This window comes from Equus quagga, chromosome 8 (assembly GCF_021613505.1).
Source record: "Equus quagga isolate Etosha38 chromosome 8, UCLA_HA_Equagga_1.0, whole genome shotgun sequence".
Lineage (NCBI taxonomy): Eukaryota > Metazoa > Chordata > Mammalia > Perissodactyla > Equidae > Equus > Equus quagga.
Window position 1 is genome coordinate 59,593,711 of NC_060274.1, and position 27,614 is coordinate 59,621,324.

Sequence of the window (27,614 nt, forward strand, 5' to 3'; positions counted from 1 at the left end):
GCCTTTTCATTGTGGACCTCAGCCCAAGATTTGATGGTGCTCATTTCTCTTACTACCTTTTTATTCTGCTTATATGGCAAACATAACTTCTGTTCTGCCAGCACCTTTACAACCCTTTTATCCTTCTCATAAATAATGGAGAACTTATATTATAGTAAGAATTGTACCTTAAAAAAATAGAATTCTTTCAAATACATTTTTGAGTAAATCAGAAACTGAGCACCCTTGAGCCCTAACCTGGAGTATAATCCCAGCACTAACTGTGAATGTAGTTAAGCATTCAAAATATTAGGAGGAAAAAATGATTCTACCTGTTGTGTCCTTTGAAAGTCTTGCTAAATTTTCATGTTCTTTGTTCCTGTTTTTATTCACTTCCTTATGTATTTGTATCTAAGCAGGTACATTCATATTGTTTGTATGTATTTATTCACACAAACCTTCAGACGACTTGATTAAAATATACATCACTTTTGTGATAATTTTTGTGACGTGATATAATTTACCATTGACCCATCTGTTGAGAAAAGGGCTTGTTTAATTAATAAGACCTGGAAAGAACAACTGTATTTAGGGTTATTTTGTCTAATAGATATGGTTATGTGGTTGATGCTTCATCACAAATGCAATTATTGAAGCTGACATGGCCAGATCTCTACATAGAGACAATATGAATAGCCACTTAATAATCAATCTGCATAGTTATATTTCCCTTTCTACTGTTCAAAAACTTCCTTTGTATTATATATATTCATATAACATACGAATATACATATACTCATTATATGTATATATATGAAAAAGAAAATGCAGAGAGGCAGCAGAGATTGTCTTTGAAAGTTGGAGCAGGCAGGGTTGACAGGTTGAACGATGGACGCAAGTTTATACCCCTGAGTAGTGATGTTGCTGCACTGAAAACTTGGGTGTCTCCACTTCTCATCTGTCAGTTCCTTACTGTACTTCAGAGTTGGAGCCATTCCATCTATCTGAAATGAGTGAAATCCCCGTTTTTTCAAATGTCCTATATAGTTCAGTCCTGCTTTCTCCTTAGTCACTCAAAATGCGTGCATTTTTATAGCATAATGATTGGATGCTTATCTGACACGTGATGAATCATGTTCTCTCACTTTCTGAAATTCATAATCTGAGTCCAGTTGAATAATTAGTGGTCTGGATTTTTAAGATCATGTTAAAAAGAAGAAAATAACAGAGATATTTTCTTTAAATATTTGTATATTTAAAAGCAAAGAAATAAGGAAAGGTAATGCTATGCATTATAACCAAACGAAGTTGTTTAGATACCATGGACACGGGACGTTAGTTTTATAGTATCTGTTTTTTATAGTAATTTTTAAATAGCTATGTTCTGCTTTTTTTTTTAACAAGAAAAGAGTATAAATAAATCTTAGAAAAGGGGAAAATGGTAGATAATTATTAAGTGACTAAATATCTTATCTGCAGATATTTGACATAGAACGATTTAGATATATATTCAATTAATCTAATTTACAGATATATTACTCTTTTTTTTTTTTACTCATTATGAGGTAACATATCACACTAGCTAAAGTCTCATATTTCCTGGACTAGGATTTGTATATAAGGTGCCGTTATGGAAGAATTCCTCAACTGGATGACTACTGTTGATTTCCTATCTACTTCAGTTGGAGAAGAGCCATGGCTGTTATATTCATTCCTCACTTTAGGTGGAAACTGAACAGATATCTAATTGCTTTTGAGTATATGTTGCCCCTGAAGTCAGGGACTTCACTCCTCTAACACTCATTTTGAACTTAAATGAAAATCGTATCAGAAAGCTTTCTGTTAATGACTGAGAAGATTGACACACGCAAAGGAGAGACATTTAGGAAAGCAGACTTTTGTGATTTCTTACTTATAGAAATTGTTCTTCCAGGGAAAACTGATGTAATCTCTCCCGTCTGTAGCTGTTTATTGGTTGGGTCCATGTTTGAGATAGTTAACTTCATTCATCCATGCGTGCTGTATTTGTTGAAGCCAGGCTCCACGAAAGCCATTTAGTACAGAGAAAAGCCAGACAACGTGATTTACCCCCAAAGTGGCTAAATTATATCATTTCACTGAATGGGAATTAGATTTCTTATTAGAAGCTAGATTTGGTTGCTGAGGCTTAACATTACTGAATAGCCTTTTGTTTAAGGTCTTGTCAGTTTTCCTTACTTTGTAGTACCAAATCTGGCAAAATAGATTGCTTTGTAGAAAAGGGATGCTAATGTCCTGCTTGGTGGTGATAAACACACACATTATTGCTTGGAAAGCCCTGGAAGTAGCATGAGTGGATTTAACAAATTGCTTTCGGCTTTCTTTGTTGTTACAATAAAGATTTGCCACCAAATATTTTATAGTATGTATACGTAACTACAGTATTTAAATCCTGAAAGTTTATTAATTTTTAGTATGTTTTAATTCATATTTATAAATATGTTAATTTTATAGTCTGTTTTAATTTATGTTTATCATGAAGCATATTTAGTAGACTTACAAGCTCAGTTGATTTACCTTAGATTGGTTAGGAATAAAAACATATATTTAACTTCTACAGATGAATGTTGTTGATATGTTAGCTTTTACTTCATTCAAAGCTCTGCTCTAAGAAAAAGGCAGCAGGTAATAAAAACATTGGTGTCCAGCAAGGTCAAATTACTAATTACTGGGTCAGCCCTGTGGCATAGTGGTTAAGTTTGTGCTCTCCCACTTTGGCAGCCCAGGGTTCGCCGGTTTGGATTCCAGGCATGGACATACACACCGCTCCTCAAGCTATGCTGTGGTAGGCATCCCACATATAAAGTAGACGAAGATGGGCACAGATGTTAGCTCAGGGCCAATCTTCCTCAGCAGAAAGAGGAGGATTGGTGGCAGATGTTAGCTCAGGGCCAGTCTTCTTCAGCAAAAAGAGGAGGATTGGTGGCAGATGTTAGCTCAGGGCTAGCCTTCCTCAAGAATAAATTACTAATTACTTTACTGGATCAGTTTTATTGTCAATCTGGCATCCAGATCCCTGCTTTTATTTCCCATGTCCCACTGCTTCCCGAATTTCTACTCTCCATGCTTTAAATGTGCCTCCCTCCCCCTGTTCTGCATCTTTGTTTATGATGGATCTCTCTGTGGGAGTGGCTTCTCTCTCCTTTTCCCATGTTCAAATCCTATCTCATCTTTAAGACCCAACTCAGGTCCTGTCATTCTCTGAAACTTTCCTGGCTTCTGACAAGACACTCTCCTTGACTATGCTTATGCTTGACTAAGTTATGCTCCTCTAAGCCTTCTTCTCAACTAGGCCTTGACTTTGCCACAGCTTCCTCCCACACGTACACCCTGTCCTTGCCAGGCCCGCAGAGCCCAGTTGTAGCAAGAATCCTGCTAACTCAGTTTAGAGAAAATCTCCCCACCCCTGATATCTGATTGCTCTGGTCTGCCCTCAGGAAGAATCCTGTTCGATCAGTTTAGCAAGAATTCTCCCTCCCCTTGATGGCTCCTCTTAGTTATTTTCCATCCACCAGTGGCCCCCTAACCTGTTCCTTGGCTATAAATGCCCACTTATTCATGTTGTATTCAAAGTTGCACCCCATCTCTCTCACCCTTGTTGCAATAGTCTTGAATAAAGCCTTACGGTTTTAACAAATATCAGAATAATTTTTTCTTTTTCATGATTCAGTTACTGCCTTGCTTGATATCTCCTTTACCTTCTCATATATGTGTAACTTATTCTCATATGTGTATAACCTACCCTTATGTGTATACAACTTATTCTTTAGCACCTGTCACAGTGCTATTAATAGATGCTCAACTAATAAACATTAACTATGTAATGATTGGGGAAAATGTTTAGGAATGCTCTGGTCAACCTCTTTAAGTTTAATGAGAAGAGGCTTTGACAGATGGCCTTTGGGAATAGAGATTTGTAGTCAGGACATAAGTTCTTTCTTCAGCTTCACATTTGATTACTATGGGTCTCAGTTCTTCTAAATCTAGGATCATGTATCTGGGTTCATAGAGCAAAATCTGCCAGCGTATCTATCCTGGAGATGATTTGATTGGCTGTTTTCTGTCACTGGATATGGAGCACTCCCATTAGATTGAATTCTAGCCGGGCCAACTCAAAGGAACTGTGCCTCAGAGGTTCTGCCTCATGTGGCTGTCAGGCCCATACACTCCTTCCTCAGTCAGGCTTCTGTTGCTTGGCCAGCAGGTTGCTTTCACCAATAAATCAAAATGCAGGAGTCATGAAATTTTGTGAAGGAAGTACTGGGGCCATTTTCCTTAAAAGGAAAATGTGAGTTTGTTTGAACTTGAGGCAGCCCCCGTTCTTATTTCAGCCATCCAGTAAAAGGATATATTATTAAACCATGATAAAAAGTAGATGACCAAATATAGAAGTAGGATGCCATTTAAAATAATCTACACATAGAAAAGAAATCTAGAAGATGCACACACATGTTGAAGAATTTATCTCTGAATACTAGGATTATTGTTGATATAAAATTTTTCTGTATTTTCCAACTATTCTGCCATAAACATGTATTACTCTTATAATTAGGCTAAGACTTATTAGTGCCATGCTAAAGTATATTTATTTATTTTGAGGTTTGTAAAAAATTATTAGAAAACATAAATAATAATAACGTTGCTTTGACAATAAATAATTTGATCACAAGTGTCGTAAAAAAAAATATACTGGTGTAAGCAGAGTGCCTCTGTTGAATGAAGAAGTAGCATGAGGGTGTGGACCACTCACCTTTCTTCCGTAGTCACACGTTAATTATTGCTCCCCCACAGGGCATTGAAAAGTGTGGGCTCTGAAGTCTCACCTCCCAGGTCCAAGTTGTGGACCTGCTACTCCTAGTTGTGTGATTTAGAACTGTGCCTCAGTTTCTTTATAAGTGGACATTATAATAGTATCGGTCACACAGAGGTGTCGTAAGGATTCGATAAGACAGTATAAATAAAGTCTTTGGCCCAGGGCCTGCCACACTATAGGTACTTTAACAATAAGGGCATTCAGCGTGAGTGCTAATTTTGAGTTAAAGATGACGATCTTGGTTTTAAACCTAAATCAGGTTAACTGAGTGTACTCTGGCTCTATTGCTGGGTTGTAGAAGTAATGCTAGCATGGATCTTATCATACCAATTATATGTAATTTTTATAAAGGTCTGTATCTCATCAGCTCTTTAGTAATGTATGAATCAATATAAACTGCGATCTTCAACATGTAGAGGGAGATCATTTTCAACTTTATGTTTAATCGAATAATGTTTTACTTTGACACCCTGCTTGCCTAGAAAGCAGTCCATTTTAGTGTCACTTTTATTTTTAGGAGAACAGTCTTTTAGATTTAGGTAATTCATGATGCCATAGCATTGTTCTCCAACCCTTTTTGTCATAAAAGACTTAAACTAGATAAACTTGACTTTGATTGATATTGTTTTGTAATTTCATTTTAAAGATATTTAACAATGACATATTCTATAATTATGAAAGTAATATATTTTAGTTAGAGAAAATAAAAATCGCTCATAATCCTCTTGACTTGATATAAGTCTCTTCTAGTCCTTTAACCAAGCTGCTGTGTATTTATAATAATTTTCTTTGCTGGTTCTCCATGGGCCTTTGCAGCCAAACCCAAAAAAGAAAATAGTAGCTTGCTATCCTGGTGGTAATATAAACTTGAGATGTGGTGTGTATGTGTGTGCATGCGTGTCTTTATTAGAATGAGTTGTGAATAGTCTGAACTCTGAATACCCCTGCCTTAATGGCTCTCCAGGGCTGCTTTAATTGTTTTATCCTGCTGTTCCAAACTTCGCTTAATTCCGTATGACTATGTTTGAGTGGAAAATGCAAGATCTCTGTGGTTAACACTACTTGGCAATGAGTATTTGGAGACTTCTCAAAGCCTCGTGGTGAATCAGTGATGTGCTTTTTGGTGCATCTCATTTATCTTCTTTGCAGATGCCTTTCTTGAGAGTGTAAGCTTGACTTCTGTCTTACAATGCTGAACATGTATGCCTCTACCAGAGAAAGGGGTACGTTTATGACTCTGTAGAGAAATTGGGACCATGATGATTTAAACATATCTTTGAACCGGGAAGCTTGAAATGCTTTAACGTTAAGCATCAGACTTTATCCTCTTTTCTTTAATCCCAGCTCATGTAATGACTCGCTCTGATCCTGTAGTTAGACTTTTTAAAAAGAAAATCATGAATGAGTAGATTTAACTTTTATTTTTAGATGTAGTATGAGATTGGTATGTAAGAATTAGCAAGAAAATAATGAATTATTCAAGACAGGGAAAAATGATAATATCATCAAGAAGTGTGTCCATTTCTTTTCTGCTTTTTTGAAGCATTTTCTATGGGAAAAAAGCTACTGAAGATAAAAATCTATTTAAAGTGGCTACTTGACCTCAGAAGGAGAAAATTTGATTTCTCTAGAAATGTAAAATGCAGCCTTTTCAAAGACCTCAGTAATATGTTTCTCTAGACAAGTGTGCTTGAAGTGGGACTAGGGAAAAACAAAAAACCCAACTTCTTCCGTATTCTCTTTACCTTCACACCATCCCTTCATTTTTAGTTTTCAGTGCATATGGGTGTTGTATGTTTAGGGATATAAATTTTTGTATGTTACCTATAAAAACTTACATAGAACTAATTAGCACAGTAAGTTTCAAATCTCTCTATGTATGAAAAAATAATCTCTAGAAACTCTTCATCATAAACTACATTTTACTTATTTTTTAATGAAACCCTTCCATCTCCTCAAATAAACATGGCCCTTCCCTACTAATTCAGGAGTATGTGTAACCAATTACCTTTCCATCTGTGGGAGTCCTGGGCATCTTTTCTGTGCTTTGTGCCTTTTCTTGACATGTTAACAATTCTCCCATTTCTTGTCTTTGATAACTTTGCCTTACTTTTTTTTTTTTAGGAACTTACCTCTGTCATGCATTTTAGTTGCTTGATACCGTCATTTCTTTTTTGGCTGGTAATCTCCTTAAGGGCTGTATGCATGTGACTGTCTGCTCTACCCAAAATGGTTCCTTGTATCTGGAGGTATTCCAGAAGAATACTAAGAAGTGTACAGTTCATTGCCCTATAACTCCAGAAGGTTAATGTATCAAAATGGATGATGAAAATCTCTCAAAACCAAACAAACATCAGACTAGAGAACCACAATACAATTCAGCTCAGTGAGGGAAGGAGAGGAAGCATCGGAAATTCAGGAAAAGCTCAGGTTTGAAGTTTATACATAAAAGATGCTACTGGCCTAGAAAGGTGATAGAGAACAAATGCAATCACTCACCTTCTGTTTTGCTTATGTCATTGCTACCAAGGAGCATTAGCTTCAGGCAGCAAAGTGCAAAACAAAATATGGGAGTGAATAAATTATCAAATGTCTTAGGAGGTCTGATAGTACTGTGCTTCTCTAAGGAGTTCTGATTTAAGACCTGAGATGACTGTTTCACAGAATTTTAAAGAAATTGGGAGTTGAGATTGTCCCATCACTGTCAGTCATCTTGGAGGAACTATGAAAAATTGGAAAGGCATTAGCAGCCTTAAGGTGTCCAGATATTCACAGAAGATGGATTCTGTGAACCAGAGCCAGGAGAAATGGTATGAACTTCCCCCTGCATATCCTTCTCATTCCCCCTCCTCCAGTGGAAAACCTTAGGACAGATTATCTTTTACATCTGAGTAGTTAGAAAGCAAAATAGTGATCTAGGAGTTCATAAAAAATTATGTCACACCTAAATAACCTTAATTCCTTTTTCTGATCAGATTGTTAAGCTAGTGGACTAGCAGAACACTGTAGATATTGTACATCTGCTTGTATTTCAAACATAGGTAAATGTTCCCAATTATGTTCTGATAGGTAAGAGAGTGATAATTGCTGTTGCTGGTGATGGATTTAAAACTGGCTGATTAACTATATTTAAGAGTGGTAGGATTTCTAGTACCTCTTTACATGGTAAGGAGTTGACTCATTCGTTCACCACTGAGTCCTAGCTGTGTGCCAGAGGCAGATTTCCCAGCACGACCCAATGGTCGAGGTAGAAGGTCAGTGCAGTGGTCTGGGACAGAAGGGCCGTGGAAGGACAGGATTGAAGAGTTTGAAAGTGAAAAGAGAAGGAGAGAGGAGAGACAGAGAGAGAAAGAAAAGAAGCCAGGTCCCCCAAAAGGTGGATGGGGTGGGGGTCAAGATTGTGGTGTCAAAGAGCACCGCCCTGGACCTCATCCTGTGCAGTGTTTTCGTTCCTACCTCAGATGAGGACACACAGAAGGATGGGTGGCCAACGCCTGTCAAAAACAGGGGTGGAATTTAGAGCAGACATGAGAGGCATGAGCAGCTGGTTGCTGCTGATGAGTTGGAATTTTATTAGGGATAAATCAAACTCCTCAAATCATGCTTAAAAAAGGTGAATTATTAGGCATGGGGCAAGTTAGAGATGGTACAGGGAGATTTCAAGGCCCATGAAGAAACTTAGAGGTTTTAGTTGTTGGCAAGATCAATATGAGTTTACAGTATTTTGTGACTATCAAAGTCTAATCTGTGCTTAGGCCAAATTAGTACAAGTTCAGTTTCTGGAATGGGGCAGGGTACTATCCCAGTCTACTCAGCACTTGGACCACATCTGGTAGCGTGTATACCTTGGCAACCACATTTCAAAAGGGGTTAATCAGCTGAGACTTACCAAAACCTTGCAACTAAGACTGTGAGGGCACTCAAAATAGTTGAAAAAATTGTGGATATGTATTGTAAAAAAGGAGATTGCAGTGTTGGAGAGACCAGACAAAGGAAGAGAGGCAATGAGAAGTTGATTTAGGAACTTGAAGGCTTAACACAGTGGTTCTCAATTCTGGTTGCATATTAGAAAAACCTGGGTAGTTTTTAAAAAGGCAGACGCTAGGACACCCACCCCACACCAGTTAAATCAGGCTTGAGGCCAGGCATTGTTAAGTTGTAAAGCTCCCTCGTTGATTCTAATATGTAGCCAGGGTTAACTACTTGTTCCTTAATCTTTCCCACAGCTGCAAGCTCCAACCCTCTCCATGCTTTGCCTAATACACACAGGGACAGCTACACTGAGCAGCTGCCAAAACTGCAGCCCCTATGCCACTTGCTTTAAAATACTGTCAGGATGGAATCTCCTCCACCTCACATCACTATTTACCACAGGCACTACCCAAGGTATAAAACTCCCTGATTGGCCACTATCTCTTGCACCTCACTCACATATTTCTCACTTAGCTCCTCTGCTGTCCCTTTCTCCTGTCTTTCAGGCTCTTTCCCTGTCTTCTAGATCTAGAGCATCATTCTCTGATCAACAGACTCTTACATATTCTCTGCCTCTTTCTGAGTGTTTCTTTTCTCCTGCTTCAACAGAAAACTGGCTCTTTCTTGAGGTTATTACTTCCCTTGAAGTCCTCCAAATGACTCACAAATTTTTATGTCTAGACTAGATTTTTGTTCTGAGATCCAGACCCATAAATATCAATGCTTCCCTTCTGTCTCCACTTAGACACTCCCTGACTAAGATCCGTCCAAACAGAACTCTTGGTACTCCAGTTCTAAATCTCCTCTTCTTTAGTTTCACTCGACTAAGTAAACGATACCCCATCACCCAAACACCGAAGCCAGGACATTTGGAGTCATCCTTTACACCTTTCCTTATGCCCAATCCAGTTTATCTAGACAGCCTGTTGATTCTGTCTTCAGAATATCATTTTCCTTTTTCCCATTTCTCTTACCAATACCCTGGTTCTTTGTGGCCACCATCTTTCCCCTGGACCACTGCAACAACTTCCTGACTTCCCTTCCTGCTCCCACTGTTGTGCTCCTTCAGGCCATTCTCCACACCATAGTGAATGAATTGTAGACACATAATTTAATCATATCATTCCCTTTCTTAAGATCTCCCAGTGTTTTTGGTACTAATCCTTTCTGTGGCCTTTAAGGACCTCCATGATCTGGCTCTCCTGTCCCTCTCTCCAGGTGCCCCCCACCTCTGGCCAACCAGCTTCAACCACCCTTTCTTTCTTTCTTTCTTCCTTCCTTCCTCCCTTCCTCCCTCCCTTGCTCCCTTCCTCCCCTTCCTCCTTCCCTTACTCCCTTCCTTCCTTCCCTTCCTCCCCTTCCTTCCTTCTTTCCCTTCCTTCCTTTCTCCTCTTCCTTCCTTCCTCCCCTTCCTTCCTTCCTTCCTCCCCTACCTTCCTTCCTGCCCTTCCTTCCTTTCTCCCCTTTCTCCCATTTTTCTTTAACACATCTGTTTTCTGCCTCTGGGCTTCTGTACAGGTTGTTCCAGCTACCTGGAATGGTCTTTGCTTACTCTTTTATATTTCTTGTTTCAGCTTAAATGGCGTATTTTCAGAAAATCCTTTTATAAGTGTCTAATCTAAAATAGATTCTTTATCTTTTTTATAGCATGCTGTGATTTTCCTTCATCACATTTATCCAAATTCATATTGGGTATGTTTCTTAATTTTTAAAGAACTTATTATGGAAAATTAGTAGAGACCGTAGTTATGATGAACCACCATGAGCCCATCACCCAGTTTCAAACATTGACGGCCTGTGTCTAATCTTGTTCCATCTATGTTCATTCCACCTAATTATTTTGAAACAAACCAAAACATCATATTATTTCATAGTATATTTGTTCTTTAAAAGATAAGGGGACTGGCCAGGTGGCACAGCAGTTAAGTTCCCGCACTCGGCTTTGGCGGCCCAAGGTTCACTGGTTCAGATCCTGGGCGCAGACCTATGTACCCTTATCAAGCCATGCTGTGGCAGGTTTCTTACATATAAAATAGAGGAAGATGGGCATGGATGTGAGCTCAGGGCCAATCTTCCTCAGCCAAAAAAAAAAAAGAAGAAGAAGAGGATTGGCACTGGATATTAGCTCAGAGCTAATCTTCTTCTTCAAAAACAGAGTAGACAAAAAAGATAAGCACTCTATTTTAAAAAACATAACCACATTGCTATTATCATGTAAAAAATTTAACAGTTCCTTTATATCATCAAATATACAAGCGGTGTTAAAATGTACTTTATTAGAATTAAGATAAAACTAGGTCCATACATTGCAATTAATTGCAGTTAGTTGATATCTCTCTTTGATCTACGGGTTCCCCCCTTCCTTTTTTCCTGGAAATTTATTTGTTGAAGAAAGAGGTTTATTTTTCCTACAGAGTTTCTTATAGTTTGTATTTTTCCAATTAATGGTGTTCTAATTAATGATGTTATTTAACTTGTTCCTTTATATCCTTAAAATAAGTAGTTAGATTAGATTTTGTCAGATTTAGGTTGGATTTATTCCATAGAGGGGGCTGAGTGCTTTCATCAGGAGGCACGTAATATCTGGTAGCCTTTTTTTGTGATATTAGTAACTATTAATAATCCGTTAAGTGATTATTATTAGCAATGGTAATATTCAAATTCTATCATTCCTTCTGCATTTGTTACATGCAATGCGTCTATAAAGAGAAGTGTCCACATATCAACTGTCTGGTTACACTGAGATATGAAAGTATATGAAAAGAGAAAGTAAATGCTTACTATATTCTCTTTATTTGTTTTTAAACTAATGAGATGGTTCCAAAGTACCCTCCAAATATGACTCATGAGGTTTTTTTTTTGTCTCATTATAAACTTATTGATTTAAACATATTTGATACCTTTGCATTTCAGGAATTAGTTTAGTGATGCTTAAATTGTCCCATCTTTGACAAGTGAGAACCTCCTGCCTCCCTTGACATGTCTCAGCCTTCTTTGCGGTTATGTGTTTTATGTCTGTCTCCTCAGTGAGATGTCAGTGCAGGGACCTGTTCATCCTTTATCCCAAGCACAGAATCATAGTCTCTCAATTAGTATTTGTTGAATAAGGGGCAGGATATTCAAACTTAATTAAGTGAAGGACTGTCTTGTGGAAGAGCATTTAGTTTAGTTTTGTGGATTCAGAACTAGAACCAGAGAGTAGAAGTTACAGGAAGTAAATTTTAGCTCAACATAAGGAAGAACTAAGTCATTTGGGGTATTGTAGGAGAGTTGAGTTCTGTCAAAGTCTTCTGCAGGGCTTCTTTGTTCCAGGGAGTGAGAGGACAAAGACAGACAGTCCAGCCAGTGAGGATCTTTCTGTCTGCTCAGGAACCTGAATGAGCACTGAGGTTACTTTTACTTGCAAGATAATAAGACTTTCAGATCCTTTGTTGACAGATTTATTTCTGGAAAGGTGCAAAGTTGGCTGGTTTAGAATTGTTGAAATGTAATTATTCTATTTTCTCCCGTGAACAATATATGTTACTCTACTTTTATGTTTCAAAGTATTATGAGTTTGTACATTTGATAAAACATTGATAATGATGAATTATGCTTTAGTACCGATCATTTCTTTTATAGATAATAATTGTTCATTGAACATACCCTTTACTCATTGCATTAAATCTTCAGACTTTTTGCATTGTTAGTGACGTGCTAATAAATAGCCATTACACTATTCTCTTATTAATCTTTGTATTTTTATTAAAAAAATTAATTTAACAGAAATAACATGTCTTCTTACTCTTCTCTCTTTATCATTTTGGTAAAGATTAGAACAAGGTGTCATTGCTGACAACCTCCCTTGAAATTCTAATTTATTTTTCCGGAATAAAGTATAGTAGATAGTACTTTTAGGATGTTTCAGAGCAGCAAGGTTAAATAGTATTGAGATGATTACTCACTTACACCTGAATAAAAATTGAATTTAGATGGGGATAGCAAGGCCATGAATATTTAGTTAAGTTTTTAATTTTCGAAGTGTGGATGTAGTACAGTATAGTCAGCTTTTTCATTGGTATCTTAAGAGAAAATTAATAAAAGAAGCACTATTAGTAAAGTCTCTAAAATGTTTTTAATGACTTTCCCCAAAATTTATAAATTCAGCCCCCAAAATTGTCTGTGATATACTCCAGCTTGCCATTGTCACTCCCTTCTGTTGCTTCTAAACCAATACAGTAAGGAAACAAAAACATTGTATCTGCCGGCACTTGGTATTATTTTCCTTAGCAGTTTCTCTTAAGACAAAATCATAATGGAAGAGAGAGGCAGAATATATTAAATTTCCCAGAGTATATTGAATTTCTTTTAGGTATGTTGCCTTAATTTCCTTTGTATCCTCTAGATATAATTTCTTCTAGGTGTTAGCACATGGGCACTATTTTCAAAGATGACCTAGATAAATTTGCAATTTTCTTTTATTGTACTAAGTTATCCTATAAATTTGAGCTAGCTAGTGGAATAGAAAGCCTTTAGGCTTTCCTTTGAGAATTGTTTGTCTGTAAGGAAATTCTCTTTGTGAATCATCTTTTGAACCTGGAAAATTTACACTAAGTGGGGAGTTTTCCTTTATAAGTTTTGCAAAATGTTCAGTGAACAAATGAACACATGCATGAAAAAGTGAATAGGCTGTACTCCTTATTCAAAGCTTCTAGATCTTGATTCATTCTCACCAGAGAATTTTATGATTCACAAACTTTGGACACACAGACCTGTGAACAGAGCTGCTGAAGTTGGCAGAGATTTGGATTTGTGGTTAGAGCTGGTTTCAAAGCTAGATCCACTTCCACACGGCTCTGCCAGGACGCCCAATATCCCGTGTCTCTGTGCATGGAGAGCTCCATGCTTGGGCATTCCCCAGGCCCTTCCTTGTACTGCCCTTGGTAGCTCTTCTCGTGTGACGGGCAGACTGAAGCAGTGCGTCACTCATCCTTGGGCCTGAAGTGGGCTTCACAGTGAGGCCACACTTGGAATGGCAGTTGTTGGAAGAATGAGAGAATAGTAAAGAATCTCTGAAAATGAAATGGTCCCCTACAGAGCTTAGAACAACTAGACACAAGCCTGACAATATCTCCAATAGAACGTTCTGTGATAATATTAACAATTTAATAATTTAAAGCATTTTTTTAACCATTATTTACCTGAATTAATGTCTCCCTTACTAATCAAGGCTTGATTGCCTTCTACTCATTAGCCTTTGATTTAATTAATAAGACTTGTTAAAGAGGAATCTTCAATGTTTTCCTGTAAACAGCTCTAATTATTGATTCAATTTGAATTTTGTAATTATTCTAAAGAACTTAAATCAATATTTGAAGTATTTGTTTTGAAAATTTAATAGAGCAGTTTAAACTACACAAGGTAATGATTAGATGCAGTGTTCATTTTGTTTTTCATAGAATGGCAGGCATCTTCTTTGGATATCTTGACATTTTGTTAGAGTTAGTAACTTAGAATTTCAGGTATTTCAGTCCATACTGAAGTTTAAAAAGATATGTGTACCAAAGGGAGAAGGTTAGAAAATTTGTAATGTTATTTTTTTCCAAAGGTACCTTTTCCAAAAGTGGAGCTCACGCCTTAACACTTTTACTAGACTTTTAGAACTGAGGGATTCAGTAGTTGGTGAGTGTCTAGACATGTGAAGAAAAACTAATTAAGAAAAGATAAAGTCACAGTGACTCTTAGGTTAAAGAGCAATTTGATAATCAATATGATTGTTAATGGGAAACCAATGACGCAGTTGGAGAAGAGGACGATACTGATTAGTGGTCTGGCTCAGGTTATTAAAAGATAGTGAGGGTTTTGAAACATGTCTGTTGGGTGTAAAAAGGTTAATTAACAAAATATTCTATAAATTCTAAAGCTTTTAGGAAATGAAAACTTTCTATATCTGCATGCATCAAAACCAAAGAGACTAAACCTTTAATTTCAAAAAAGAAAATAAATATTTAAACCAAATATGAAAGATGTTGAAAGCTTTATAAAAATTTGAGATTTCTGAAATTTTTGAAAGCAGTAATTTTTATACTTTATTCTTGAGTTATCCTGCAGGTATAAGGAAGGAAATATCAGTATATTAACATTATTTATATTCATTCAATAAAATATTTTGAGAGCCTGCTCCATGCCAGGCAGTTTTAAGCGTTAGGCACGTATAAAGGTTAACCAAAGAGGAGAAGTTCCTTCACTCCTGGAGCTAATAGTCTAATACAAATTTTAAGGAAATTTTTAGTTTCACATGATGTGCTACATAAAATCTTAATATCTTTAACTACTGTGATTATCATAACTATGAGAAATTAATACTTGGAGTTTCAATTCATGGAGAATTATATTTCAGAATCAAAATTCCGTTAACTTGGATCTTGTTCTTTCCTGTGGTTATCATATTAATATGTTCAAAACTTTTTTCACCACAAAAATATTGCACATTAGTCTATGAGTTTACTCTAAGGTGTTCCATCTCTAGTTGCATCTAAAAAGTATTAGTTCAATTGAAGGTTTGCCTCCTTTCAGTATATTACAGGAGAATCGTAACTTCCTGGTCTAAGAGTGTGTTTTAGGTATATATCCTTCAAAAACATGATTCTCTGTATTCCAGAATTCAGTTCACGGTATGCGTAAGTTAATGATCTCAAGGGAAATGGAAAAGCTTTGTGTGTGTTTTTTTTAATGGATGAGGGAAAATATCTGTAAATGAGGGGAAAGTTCCAGGCAGTTCCTGGAATCACTTACTGCCTCCTTGGGGAGCCAGTGATGAGCTCAACTGGGCTGAGAAAAATCCGTGCAGATGTCAGCGCTGACTGCATCCCAGCCTCAAGCCCTGCCAAAGGCCTCCCTTAGTCCAAAAGGACAAAGTGAAGAGCACAAGGCACAGTCTCCAGTTGAACCCCATCTGCTTATTAATTTTTTGCCTGCACCTGGGTGCCTAAAGCACAATCAGGATTAGAAAAATCAAGGTAATGTGCTCAGGAGAGGAGAGTTGCAGAGCAGAAAAGCAGCAGGCCTGTCCTCCCAGCTGAATGAAGCACAAGCGAAAATAAACACAACTCCTGACCTTGAGGAGATGGTACATCATGGAGCCTTATAATCAGATGTTTTTATGTGATTCCTGTAACCAATAATGTATTTCAACAGTTCAATGAGAAATGCCAATAGAACGGTTGGGCTGTAATAAATTCCTTGGCCTTTTGAGTTTTGTGTCTGTGGCAGTTTTTTGAGCAAAAACAGGCCAGTTGGATATAGTTCTTAAGAAAGAGACGTTCGAATTCTTTATTTCAGACTCAGGCACTGGATTCTCTGGGCCATGTGAATTCTCCTTTGCTGGTTCCATAACCTCTAAAGAAATTGGGTTGTAATTTAAATTGCAACACGAAACCATTTTCCATCTATCAGACTGGCAAAATCAATGGTTGATAACATAGTACAGATGAAAGGGGAAGAGGAGCTCCTATCATTTGCTATAGGAAGTTGATACAACCTCTACGTAGGATAATTTCCCACTATTCATCAGAATTAGAATTTAGAAATGCACATACGTTTTGATCTTGCAATTTCACTTTTAGGAATTTATCTTATAGACATGTTTTTACGTGGATGAAATTACATGTTCAAGACTATTTATTGCATCATTGTTTTAGTACCAAACAGTGGGGTATACACTAAATGCCTATCCATAGAGGACTGGGAGTAAATTAAGTGTACTACTCTCATACAAAGGAATACCTGTGGTCTCTCAAAAGCAAGAGATAGTTTTCTATGAATTTATGAGGAAGTCACTAAAATATATTGTCATGATAAAATAATATACAGTGTACTCTGTATCGCATACTACCATTTGTGTATGTGTGTATGTGTATGTATGTTTGTGTGTAAGTATAAATAATGGTAAGTGGTCACCTCAGAGGATGGGAGCTGGTGGCTGAGGGAGGGTGTGGCAGGGAGATTTACTTTTCATCAAATGCCTTCTTGTACCTTTTACATGTTTGTGTGGTTGTTTCACCTATTTTAATTAACAAAGTTTGCTGCTAGGTCTAGTAAGGGTAGAAAGTAGAGCATGAAACTAGACCAGTGTAGATAGACATGTCTTTGTTAACAGAATGGACTGGATAAAAATTTATCTGCCTAGTGCAATCTAATTTTTAATTAGAGCCAGTACACATTTAGAATGCATCTGGAAGAACCATCTGCTTTGGAAGGTCTTGTGTGATCTTGTAATAGTAAAATATTCATAACTTTTATTTTGGTGATATACTATATTATAAAACACAATCAGACAAAATATAATGTTAGGAGGCTCTAGTAAAAACAAAATAGCCACAAAGGGAGGAATGGGCGATGTTGGGAGGGAGAGAGAGAAGAGGGAAGATAGTAAAGAGAGGAGAGAAGGCTGAGTGTCAAGTTTCTGTCCTTGGGGGTTGAATGACCTCAGTTTAAGATCAAAGATGAAGGCCTTTCAGCAAAAGAAACAAAGGAGCTATTGGAGAACCAAAGGTAGAGAATTATTTTGGCTGCTTGATTTTTAATTGATCTGAGAATAATTGATCAAGCGTGGTGATTTTGTTAAGCACTAGTTTCATTCTGGAAGGAACATAGAGTGAATCACAGAAAACTTCTGTTAAATCTTGGACTATGCAAGTGTGAATATTTAAAATGTGAATATTTAAAGTGTGAATATTTATGATGATGATATAGAATTTCCAGACTTACTGAAATTAATCTTGTTGTGGCAATGTAATTGAGTCACATTTTCAGTGCAAAAATGCATAAAATATGAATTTTAAGGAAGACAGAACCATAATGGGAACATATTTTCACGGATTTGCTTCTCATATCTTCTTTCGTTTCTCTCAGGGTAAATGGGAAGTTGGTAGCCCTGAAGGTGATCAGGCTGCAAGAAGAAGAAGGTACACCATTTACAGCTATAAGGGAAGGTAGGCATTCCCTCTTGTTATCTTTGCTTCTGTATTTGCATGATGCCCATAGCTGTTTAAATATTATACACCTCTGAATATGCCAAGTTTCTAAACTATATGGGGTTATACCTCTCATTGGAATGTGTAAAATGAAGTTTAAAAATCAGCACCTTTTGCAATGATATCAAGTCATATTTAATAAAATAGGATCATCCTGCTGTATACTGAAGTATGGAGAAAAAAACTGCTCTGTATTGATGATGAGACTATCATTGGTGAGGAATTTTATATGTCTGATTTTCTTTGCAGAGTTCCTAAGGTACATATTAGGCTAATATTACTCTGTATGCATGACTTTTAAGGGAAGTCCTTAAAAATGGGGAAGTCATGCTATTTAATTAGTCATTTATATTTCTTCTTTCTTGATTTCTTTGTTTACTATATTTTCTATTGGTTTTTCTTATTGATTTATAGATACTCTTTATATATTAGCATCATTTATATTGTAGCATTTTCTTTCATTCTGTCCTTTTTCTAAAAATTCCTTTTACAGTGTAGTTTTTACATATAAGTTTTCAATTTTTATGAAATAAAATTGTTCTGCCTTTGCTTTATTACTTCCTGCATAGCTTCTTTACTCAAGGAATAAAATAACTTCTTTTTTTAGTGGGAACTTTTCAGTTCAGTTTCAGAACTTTTAGTGTTAATAGCTTTACCTCTACTACATTTTTAAAAGTGCAAATTATCTTGACATAAGACTTGTGTATTTTTTGCGTTGAAGGAATCACAGCTCCTTGTTTTGCTGATTTACAATAAGATAAATATCAGTGATTTACTGCAATAATGTTATTAAGATATCGATGAACTAAATGTAGTCTGTTACTGGTCTGATTTGTTTCCCACAGTTGTCATGATTTACAGTTATTTTTGAGAAGTCTCTTTTCAGTTTTCATTCTCACCTCTCATTCTCCTTTTCATACTACTGCAGTTTGGTTTCCATCATTCCTTTTAGCTGAAAATGTTCTTGTCAAGTTCCTCGAAGACTTCCTCATTGCCAAATCAAATAGACACCTCTCTGTCTTATTTTACCCAGCCTTTTAGCAGATTGTGTATGGTTGAAATATTCTTTTCTGTGACACCAGATTTTCCAAGTAGATAGCTTTTTCTCTTTCTCTTGTGCTGGCTCCTTCTCTAAATATTAGGGAGTTTTAGGACACAGAAGGGGCCTTCTTTTCTCTAAGCAGCACTCTAGCCTATGTGATTTTATTTATTTTATGAGCTTAAATAGTAACTAGAAGCTAATGACCTACACATACCTCTCTTTAGCTAAGATCTTGTCTTTGTCTCCTTTCTCATATATTCATCTGCCTACCTGACATTTCCTCTTGAATCCAGTAATACAGTCATGTGTCACTTAATGATGGGGACACATTCTGAGAAATGCATCATTAGGCCATTTTGTATTGTGCAAATATCATAGAGTGTACCTACACAAACCTAGATGGTATAGCCTACTACACACCTAGGCCATATGGTACTAATCTTATGGAACCACTGTCGGATATGCTATCCGTAATTGACCAAAACATTGTTATGTGGTACATGACTGCTATGAAAAGGATAATATATGACTACCAAGTGAGGTTTATTCCGGCAATGCAAGGTTGGTTCAGCCTTCAAAAATCATTGTATAACAGTCATCTCAAACTTAACATATCCAAATGAAACTCATGGTCCCCCCCAGTGTAAGTCAAACCATTTTCTCCCTATATTAGTAATGGCAGCACCCAGTGACCCTGCTCTCCAAATCTAGCCCGTGAATAAATTCTGTAAGTTATTTTTGTAAAAGATATGTCAAATCTGTCCACTTTCTCTCCCTTTACTGCCACCCGCAGTCCAGGATATCATCAGTTTTTGCTTGAACTTCTACAATAGCTTCTTAATTGTACTCTCCACTTCTTCTCTTACCTTCCTTCTATCCCTTCTCTACTCTGTAACCAGTATAATATTTTTAAAAACACAAGTCATATTATGTCACTCCTTATTTAAAAGCCTCAGTTTCAAGTGCTCTATGACCCAATTTTTCCTCAAACATGCCACAAGATTTCCTATGTCAGGGATTTTACACATGCTATTCCCTATGGCTGGAATGCTCTTCCCTGTTTCTTCTCATATGCCAGGTGTCAATTCAAACATCTTCTTTTTAGAAAAGTTTCCTTTGACCATCATATCTAAAATAGTAGCTGACCATCATCTTACCCTTCTTTACTAACCTATTTATTTCCTGTATGGTTCTTATTGGAATCGAAATTTATTATTTTCACTCCTCTCTGTTAGTATATAATATTAGTGAGATCAGGGACCTTGTCTTATTGTTCACTGCTGTGTCCTCAACATCTAGCATGGTAATCATAATATTTATTGAGCAAATTAAGGAAAACCATTGAGCTAGAGTCTGTAAATATGGCAGAGTATTAGACACAGTCTCTGCCCTCAAGGAATCTGTCTTCCAGGTGGGAGACAGAATATATAGATAATAAGTTGAGGAATAACAGGAGGTGGCATATCAATGCCAAGTCATTTCTGAAAGATTGTAAGTTCTAAAGAAATTCCTCCATTAGTCTAGGGAGGTAAGTTATCAGCTGAGTCTTGAATAGGGCATAAGAGAGATAGACAGTGAGGAGTAGGTTGAGGAGAATTTGCATTCCAGACAGGTATAGAAAAGGAGGTGAGAGCAGAAAGCTCAATGCCTTTGCCGAGTGCAGTGAATAGGAATATATAGGTCAGGAGGTCTCATTTGATGGGTGTGGGAGAGTGGGGTGATTACTGCTCCATAGGAGGTGTTTTTGTCATCACAACTTGGATACTGTAATTGGGTGATGCAAGGCATTTAGTGGACAGGAGCTGGACATTCTGAAATGTGTGGGACACTCTAATACAGAGGTACGCAAACTGCTGTCGAGGCCAATGGCTAGTTTTTGTAAATGAAGTTTTATTTGAACACAGCACTCTTATTTATTTGTGTGTGGTCTCTGACTGCTTTCTTAGAATCAAGTGATTGTTGCAGAGTGTATGGTCCACAAAACTTAAAGTTTATACTGTCTGGCCCTTTATACAGTTTGTCAACCCCTGCTTTAATACAATGAACAATTGTCTTTTGTCTCATAAGCCTTTTGAATGTCCTACTGGGCATTCATGCAGGTGAAAACCTATTTATATTTGTCTTAGGCTATAACTCAACTACTTCACGTATAAACACAAAGTGTGCTCTGCACACATTTAATACATACCAGATGTTCCAGGAATACAACTACAGTATAAATCAAGGGAGAATTGTATTTTGTCTTGTTTAAAACTTTACTAAAATTTGTTCATCATTTCGGAAAATTACATAACTAATGGCAATATTGCTTGCATTAAGTCACTAATATAACTCTCTCGATTAGTCTGCATTTATAGTGGTTGTGTTCATGCTGATTCTGTATATAGATGTGAGCACCATTCTTCATTATGTTTTCCAGTGTAGTTGTGTCTGACTACGTATTTAAGTATACTATTTTATTATATATTACTTTTTGTTTTTTGTATTCAGTTGCATATAGATATATATTTGAAATTCTATATATAAATATTTGAAATTATATGTGTACACAGATCCTATTATCTATTAATTTCATTTCATGGTGGCAAAGGCATATTTATAAAATATTTGTTGTATAAAGCAGGTATTGGGTCTACTGGGATTGGAAACCACTAGCTGAGATGGAGCAGTGAATTGTCATTGAGCTGTGGAGGGAGGCAAGGTTAAGAGTGCTACTGAATTTGATTATGGTAGACCCTGAAGGTTAGGGAGTAGGATAGGGCAAAGAGATACTAGGTCAAGAGAGAACAAGAGGAAAATGAAACTAGCAGCAGCTCTACTCCCCAGCATGTGAGGTGGGCACTGGAATTAACCTACCTAACTTTGCTGTTGGTGCCTACCCAGGTTCAAGGTTGAGAAATTTCATAATGATATTAGAAGATCCAGCTGTGGCAGTTAGGTCCAAGAGTGGGAAGTTCAAGAGAAGCAGCAAGTAGGGTCAAACTGAAGCTGTTGGTGATCTATCTGTTCTTATTGGCTGGGGATGAGACAAGGCCCTTGGGCACATGGTAAGCCTTGAGATAAGCTTAGGAACTGGCCCTGGGATACAGTTGCATCATAGAATGCAGGGCTCTGTAGCTGGGACCTTGTTCTGTGGGTTGGAGAGCCTCTGAAGACTCTTGAGCTGAGTGCATTAGGAAGATAAATCTGACGTTAGGATATGATATAGTTTAGATAAGGAGGAATCTGGAAGCTGATAAATCAGTCATTCAAAGTAGTACAGATTTGAAGTTATGAGGACCTGGGTTTATTAGAAAGCAGTGACCAAAAAAAATGATGTAGTAGAGAAATAAATGCCAGAGTTAGGTGAATTATTGATTATAGATGATTTGAGAGGGAAATGTCAATGGTTTTGAGTTTGAATGAGTAAAACAATGGTGCCAGAAAGAGAAATAGCTTATGACTGCATGGAGAATTGCTTCTAACAATTTACAATTTGAAAGGGCTGTTATCCAATTTAATCTTCACATTAACCCTTTGAAGGTTTTTTTTTTTCTGTATAGAATTTATATTGTTTACCAAATCTGTATTGTAAATATGGAATTGTGGCTCAGGGAGGTTAGATGACTTGCTCAAGGAGTTGGGTCTTGTACTTAGACCTACTTAGATTCCCTGACAATGTCATACTAACTTCGTGGAGCAGTTGATTTGGATTGTAGACATTTTGAGTTCATGAGACATCTATGAAAATGTCTTCTTGGTGATGTGAGAGTGTAGTGCACAAGAGTTCAGAATAAGCAGTATATATTTAGCATGGTCCTTAACAAATTGAACAAGTGTAAGATTTTTGTGGGAGAGAACTTTGAGTGAAAACAGGGAGTTAAGTTGCAAGGCGGTACAGGGAGGTGGAAAGCCCCATGGATATGAGAATCTGGAAAGCTGGGTTTTGATCCTGACTTTTTTTTTCATCACTGTACAATGTAAGGCAAGTCACCTGTGTTAGTTTGCTAGGACTGCTGTGACAAAGTACCAGAGGTTGATTGGCTTAAACAACAGGAATTTACTGTCTCATGGTTCTGGAGGCCAGAAGTCTGAGGTCAAAATATCAGGGCCGTCCTTCTGAGGACCATGAGGGGAGAATTTGTTTCAAGCCCTTCTCTTGGCTTATAGTTTGCTGTCTTCTCCCTGTATCTTTACATCGTCTCCCCCCTGTACCCGTCTGTGTCCAAATTTCATTTTTTATAAGGGCATCAGTCATAGTGGATTAAGGCCCCCTCTAATGACCTCACTGTACCATGGCTCTGCTCAGGATCCGAACCGGCGAAACCCTGGGCCACTGAAGCAGAGGGCATGAACTTAACCACTCGGCCACGGGGCCGGCCCCTGAACAGGGAATGCTGACACACTGTCCATATACAGCCAGGGCCTAGTATCACTTAATTCACATGAAACCCTCTAAGGTGTGCATTTTCATTATTTCTATTTTAAGGTGAACAGAGTTAGGCAGGGAGAGGTTAAGTCTCTCACCAAGGCCACAACTAGCATGTGGTTGGGTTGAAGTTGAACCTTAGTGGTCACACTCCTGAGCCCACACTTAAACATTAAGCTTTGATAGAGAGATTTTAAGTAGAAAATTTGAACTTATGCTGCATTTTTGTTTAATGCAGAGGTTTGCATCATTGCTATTAAGTTAAGGTAAGTAAAAAAGATAGATTTTGGGGGGAAAATTTAGGGAAAGAACTTATTTATAAAAGTGAAGGCACATTATTCAACAAATATTAGGAGTGGGCAGCATCCCTGTAGGATAAGGGAAGGTCAACAGGAAAGGAAAAGTAGGCTCAGCAATGTACTGATGGAAGGGAGGGCAGAAGGAAAAGAACCCGTAAGGTCAGCTCTGAGGTGTGGAACTTATCATCTGAGTAGATTCTTTATAATGCATGTCCCATATGTTTTACCTGGCTTTTCTCTGTCTTGTTCGCTTCTTTTTCTTTTGCTTTTTTGAGGAAGATTAACCCTGAGCTAACTATTGCCAGTCCTCCTCTCTTTGCTGAGGAAGACTGGCCCTGAGCTAACATCCATGCCCATCTTCCTCTGCTTTATACGTGGGACGCCTACCACAGCGAGGTGTGCCAAGAGGTGCCATGTCCGCACCTGGGATCCGAACCGGCGAGCCCTGGGCTGCCGAGAAGCGGAACGTGTGCACTTAACCGCGGCCCCACCCAGGCCGGCCCCTCTCTCCTTTTTCAGAAACTGAATCTTTTCTTTGGTTTATTCCTCAGTTGATTTTTTCCCCATTGTGCATTCTATTGAATTCTAGAGAAACATTTTAGATTTCAGATAAAAATTGAGGTACCCAGGAAGGCAGAGGTGGATAGAAACTGAAGATGGGATTAAGAAGGAAAGATACCTCTTTTATTTGGAAACAATTAAAATGCTAGTAAGATGAAGAATTTGATCCTTTGATTGGTAATTAATTGTATAATTGTAATTTAATTATAATTAAAATATTTTTAATAGTACAGCAAGTTTGGTATATAAATTAGCTAAGTTATTGATATTATTTTTATAAATTTGGTAAAGTTATAAAATAGAAAATAAGGCTGATTTTAGTTGAGCCATTAAAAATTTTGGTATTTGTCTACTATTTGATTTTCTTTATCACATCTGTCTTACATTACATTATCTTTATTTATTTTGATTTTTTTTTAACCACACAATTTTGTTTTCCTTGTAGCTGTCTGGTATAATTGCTTGTGAAGATTGAATATCAGGTTTGCTATCTGAGTTATAGTTCAACTGGTAATTATCCAATCTGAGTTTCATTTTTGCATTTCATGTTTGAGGTGTTGTATTACTTTCCTAGGGCTGCTGTAATAAATTACCGCAAACTTGGTGGCTTAAAAGAACAGAAATGTATTCTCTCATAGTTTTGGAGGCCAGAAGTCCAAAATCAAGGTAGCAGCAGGGTATGCTCCCTCTGAAGGCTCCAGGGGAAAATCCTTTCTTGCCTCCTCCCAGCTTCCGGTGGCTACCAACAATCTTTGGTGTTCCTTGGCTTGTTGCTGCATCATTCGAATCCCTGCCTCTGTTTTCACATGGCCTTCACCTTCTGTGTGTTCTCCTTTTCTTATAGGGGCACCAGTTGTTGGATTGAGGGCCTGCCTTAATACAGTACAACTTCATCTTAACCCAGCTAATTACATCTGCAAGGACTCTGTTTGCAAATAAGGTCACATTCCGAGGTTCTGGGTTGACATGAATTTTTGGGAGACACTATTCAACCCTCTAGAGGTGTTTATTCCTCTCTATTTCACAGACAGATTTGTAGGTAATTGTGGATTGGGACCTGCATTGAACCTTGGAGAGCTTAGAAGAAAAATGTCCAATATAGTGGTTTTGACCACACTCTTCATTGTTTCCTTTTTACTAAGTTTACATATATTAAATGAATGAACATATTAATTTTCTTCAAGGGGATTTGTTTTTGTTTTTTTCTAAATAGGCTCTTTTGTTGTTGTCGTGAATTTTTTTTTTTAAGAAAAGTATCACTCTTCCTGGATGATTGAATGACTCATGAACTGTAGCTTGTGTGGAGTGAGATTACGTCTGCCAGGGCAGTGATAATGACTGAGGCATTGCTAATTAGTCTGGGGTTGAAAGCAGGGAGAACTGATACAGTGGAGATCCCTAAGGCTACTAGGTAAATGTGAAATGACAAAGGTCTACTCACACAATTCTGTATATTGATTGTTGGGAGTTCAGACACACTTACTCAAAGATAAAGTAGTGTAAATCTTGCTTCGGATCCGACGTTGTTCCGCAAGAGTCACTTTTTTATCCAGATATGCAGCCAAACAATTATATAGCTCTTACAATCAAGTAGAACCTAAATATCCTTTATAATATCATTTCTTTGACAAGATGATTTCCGAATTCCAAATGTCTGGATGCCAAGACCATCTTAGTCCAATCACCTTCCTGGTGAGAAGAGGAATCTGCCAAAGAGAACTCAGGCCTTCCATTCCTTCCTTTTTCCCTGACCTGAAATCTCTCACTTGGACTCCTGGAAGCTGAACCAAGAGAGTGGGCACAGATCGGAAGAGGGGCTCCTGGGGCAGAAGCTCTTTCTGTAATAGAACCAGATGAGGAGATGAGGGAGGGGGAGAGAGGGCAGCCATTTGTTTCTCTGTATTTTATCAATATTGGAGTTTTGAATGGTTCGTCATCTTGTAATGATTTCTAAATCAACACATAGATTATAATCACAATTTTTAGTGAGCTTTTCCTATGTGCTAATGTAATATCTGACCCTATGCAGTGGATGACAGGTTAAATTAGGAGTCTTTTTTTTTTTTTTTGAGGAAGATTAGCCCTCAGCTAACTACTGCCAATCCACCTCTTTTTGCTGAGGAAGACTGGCCCTGAGCTAACATCCATGCCCTTCTTCCTCTACTTTATACGTGGGACGCCTACCACAGCATGTCTTTTGCCAAGCAGTGCTGTGTCCGCGCCCGGGATCTGAACCGGCGAGCTCTGGGCCATGGAGAAGTGGAGTGTGCTAACTTAACCGCTGAGCCACCGGGCCGGCTCCAAGGTGGTTGTCTTTTGAGAGTCTTCATAACTCTTAGGATTCAGTAATTCTATGTTCAACTTAGACATTTCTGAATTCAGCTGTTTTATTGGCAAATGTTTTTTAAGACACTAATTGTGCCGTCATTGTTTGAGGTGTATTAATCCTACATGAGCTAATTTTGGAACTACGTGGGGTTTTAGAGTTCGCCTTGTCTAGAGGTTTCTCAATTGCATACTGATGGTGCTCAGGCTGCGCAGTTGGCTTTTACAGTTGATGTTAACCAATTAGTTGAATGGCCAGCAAGAGTCAGTTCCACCTCGTGGTTAAGAGCCTGGGCTGTGAAGCCCAACTGCCTGGATCGCATTTGGCCTCTGTTCCTAACCAAATGTGTGATTTTGAGTAAGCCTCTTAAACTTTCTGTGCCTTAAGTTTCCTCCTCTGTAAGATACTACTACTCACATAGGACTGTTGGGATATTGCATCCATTAAATATAAATATGAGGCCATAAAATGTAAGCAATCAAGGAATAATGAAGATTTCTTGGAAATAAAAATGCATTAACAAGAATTAAAAATTTGGGGGAAGGTTTGAATGGTAAACTTAAGGAAACTCCCAAAAGAAGATCAGGAAGAGTTATCATCTCTTATCTCTTTGAGGATAAGTTATACAGTTCCTTTGAATTTTCTTCTGAATTGTCTCTGTTTCATTTTTTCTGCCTGTTTTGTTCTCTTTTTTATTGGTAGCATCCTTCAGCTGCCCAGAGCTCTTGATTGTCAACTCGTGTTTAAGAGTGAGACACTGATATGCTGACTGGAAACTCTGGGTGCTTGGGTAGGGAATGTTGGTTGAGGGGCTTCATTGTAGGGTGTTGGGATGGATTAACCAATTTTGTTTCTCACAGTCCCTCAAATGCCAGTATGTGGGGGTCTTTTCTTGGGAAGAGGCTTAAGAGTCTACAGGAAAGAGTTATTTAATCTCCTGCCTAGAGGATTGCAGTTTGCTACCCATATTATGGGGATTCAGTAAGAGATAGGGATTGTGGGGTAGTCTCACCCTTCAACATGCAGATTTTTATTGGATCTCTCTATTTTCAGTTCAAGTTATGCAGCTGGTTTATAGAGACTAAAAGGTATCGGAGTACTTAAGGCAAAAAATGGTGAGGGCCTATAAAAAAGGCCTTAGCAGTAGGGAGAGAGAAGAGA

The 27,614-nt window shown here is 37.6% G+C and overlaps 1 protein-coding gene across 1 annotated transcript in view; it reads left to right on the forward strand.

Annotated features, from left to right (window-relative positions):
• The window catches only part of CDK14 (cyclin dependent kinase 14), a 550,173-nt gene that overhangs the window by 159,776 nt on the left and 362,783 nt on the right, over nt 1-27,614 (forward strand). The window contains exon 5 of the mRNA XM_046669616.1: nt 17,696-17,775. Coding sequence (XP_046525572.1) covers nt 17,696-17,775 — 80 coding nt within the window. The remainder of the gene's footprint in view (nt 1-17,695; nt 17,776-27,614) is intronic.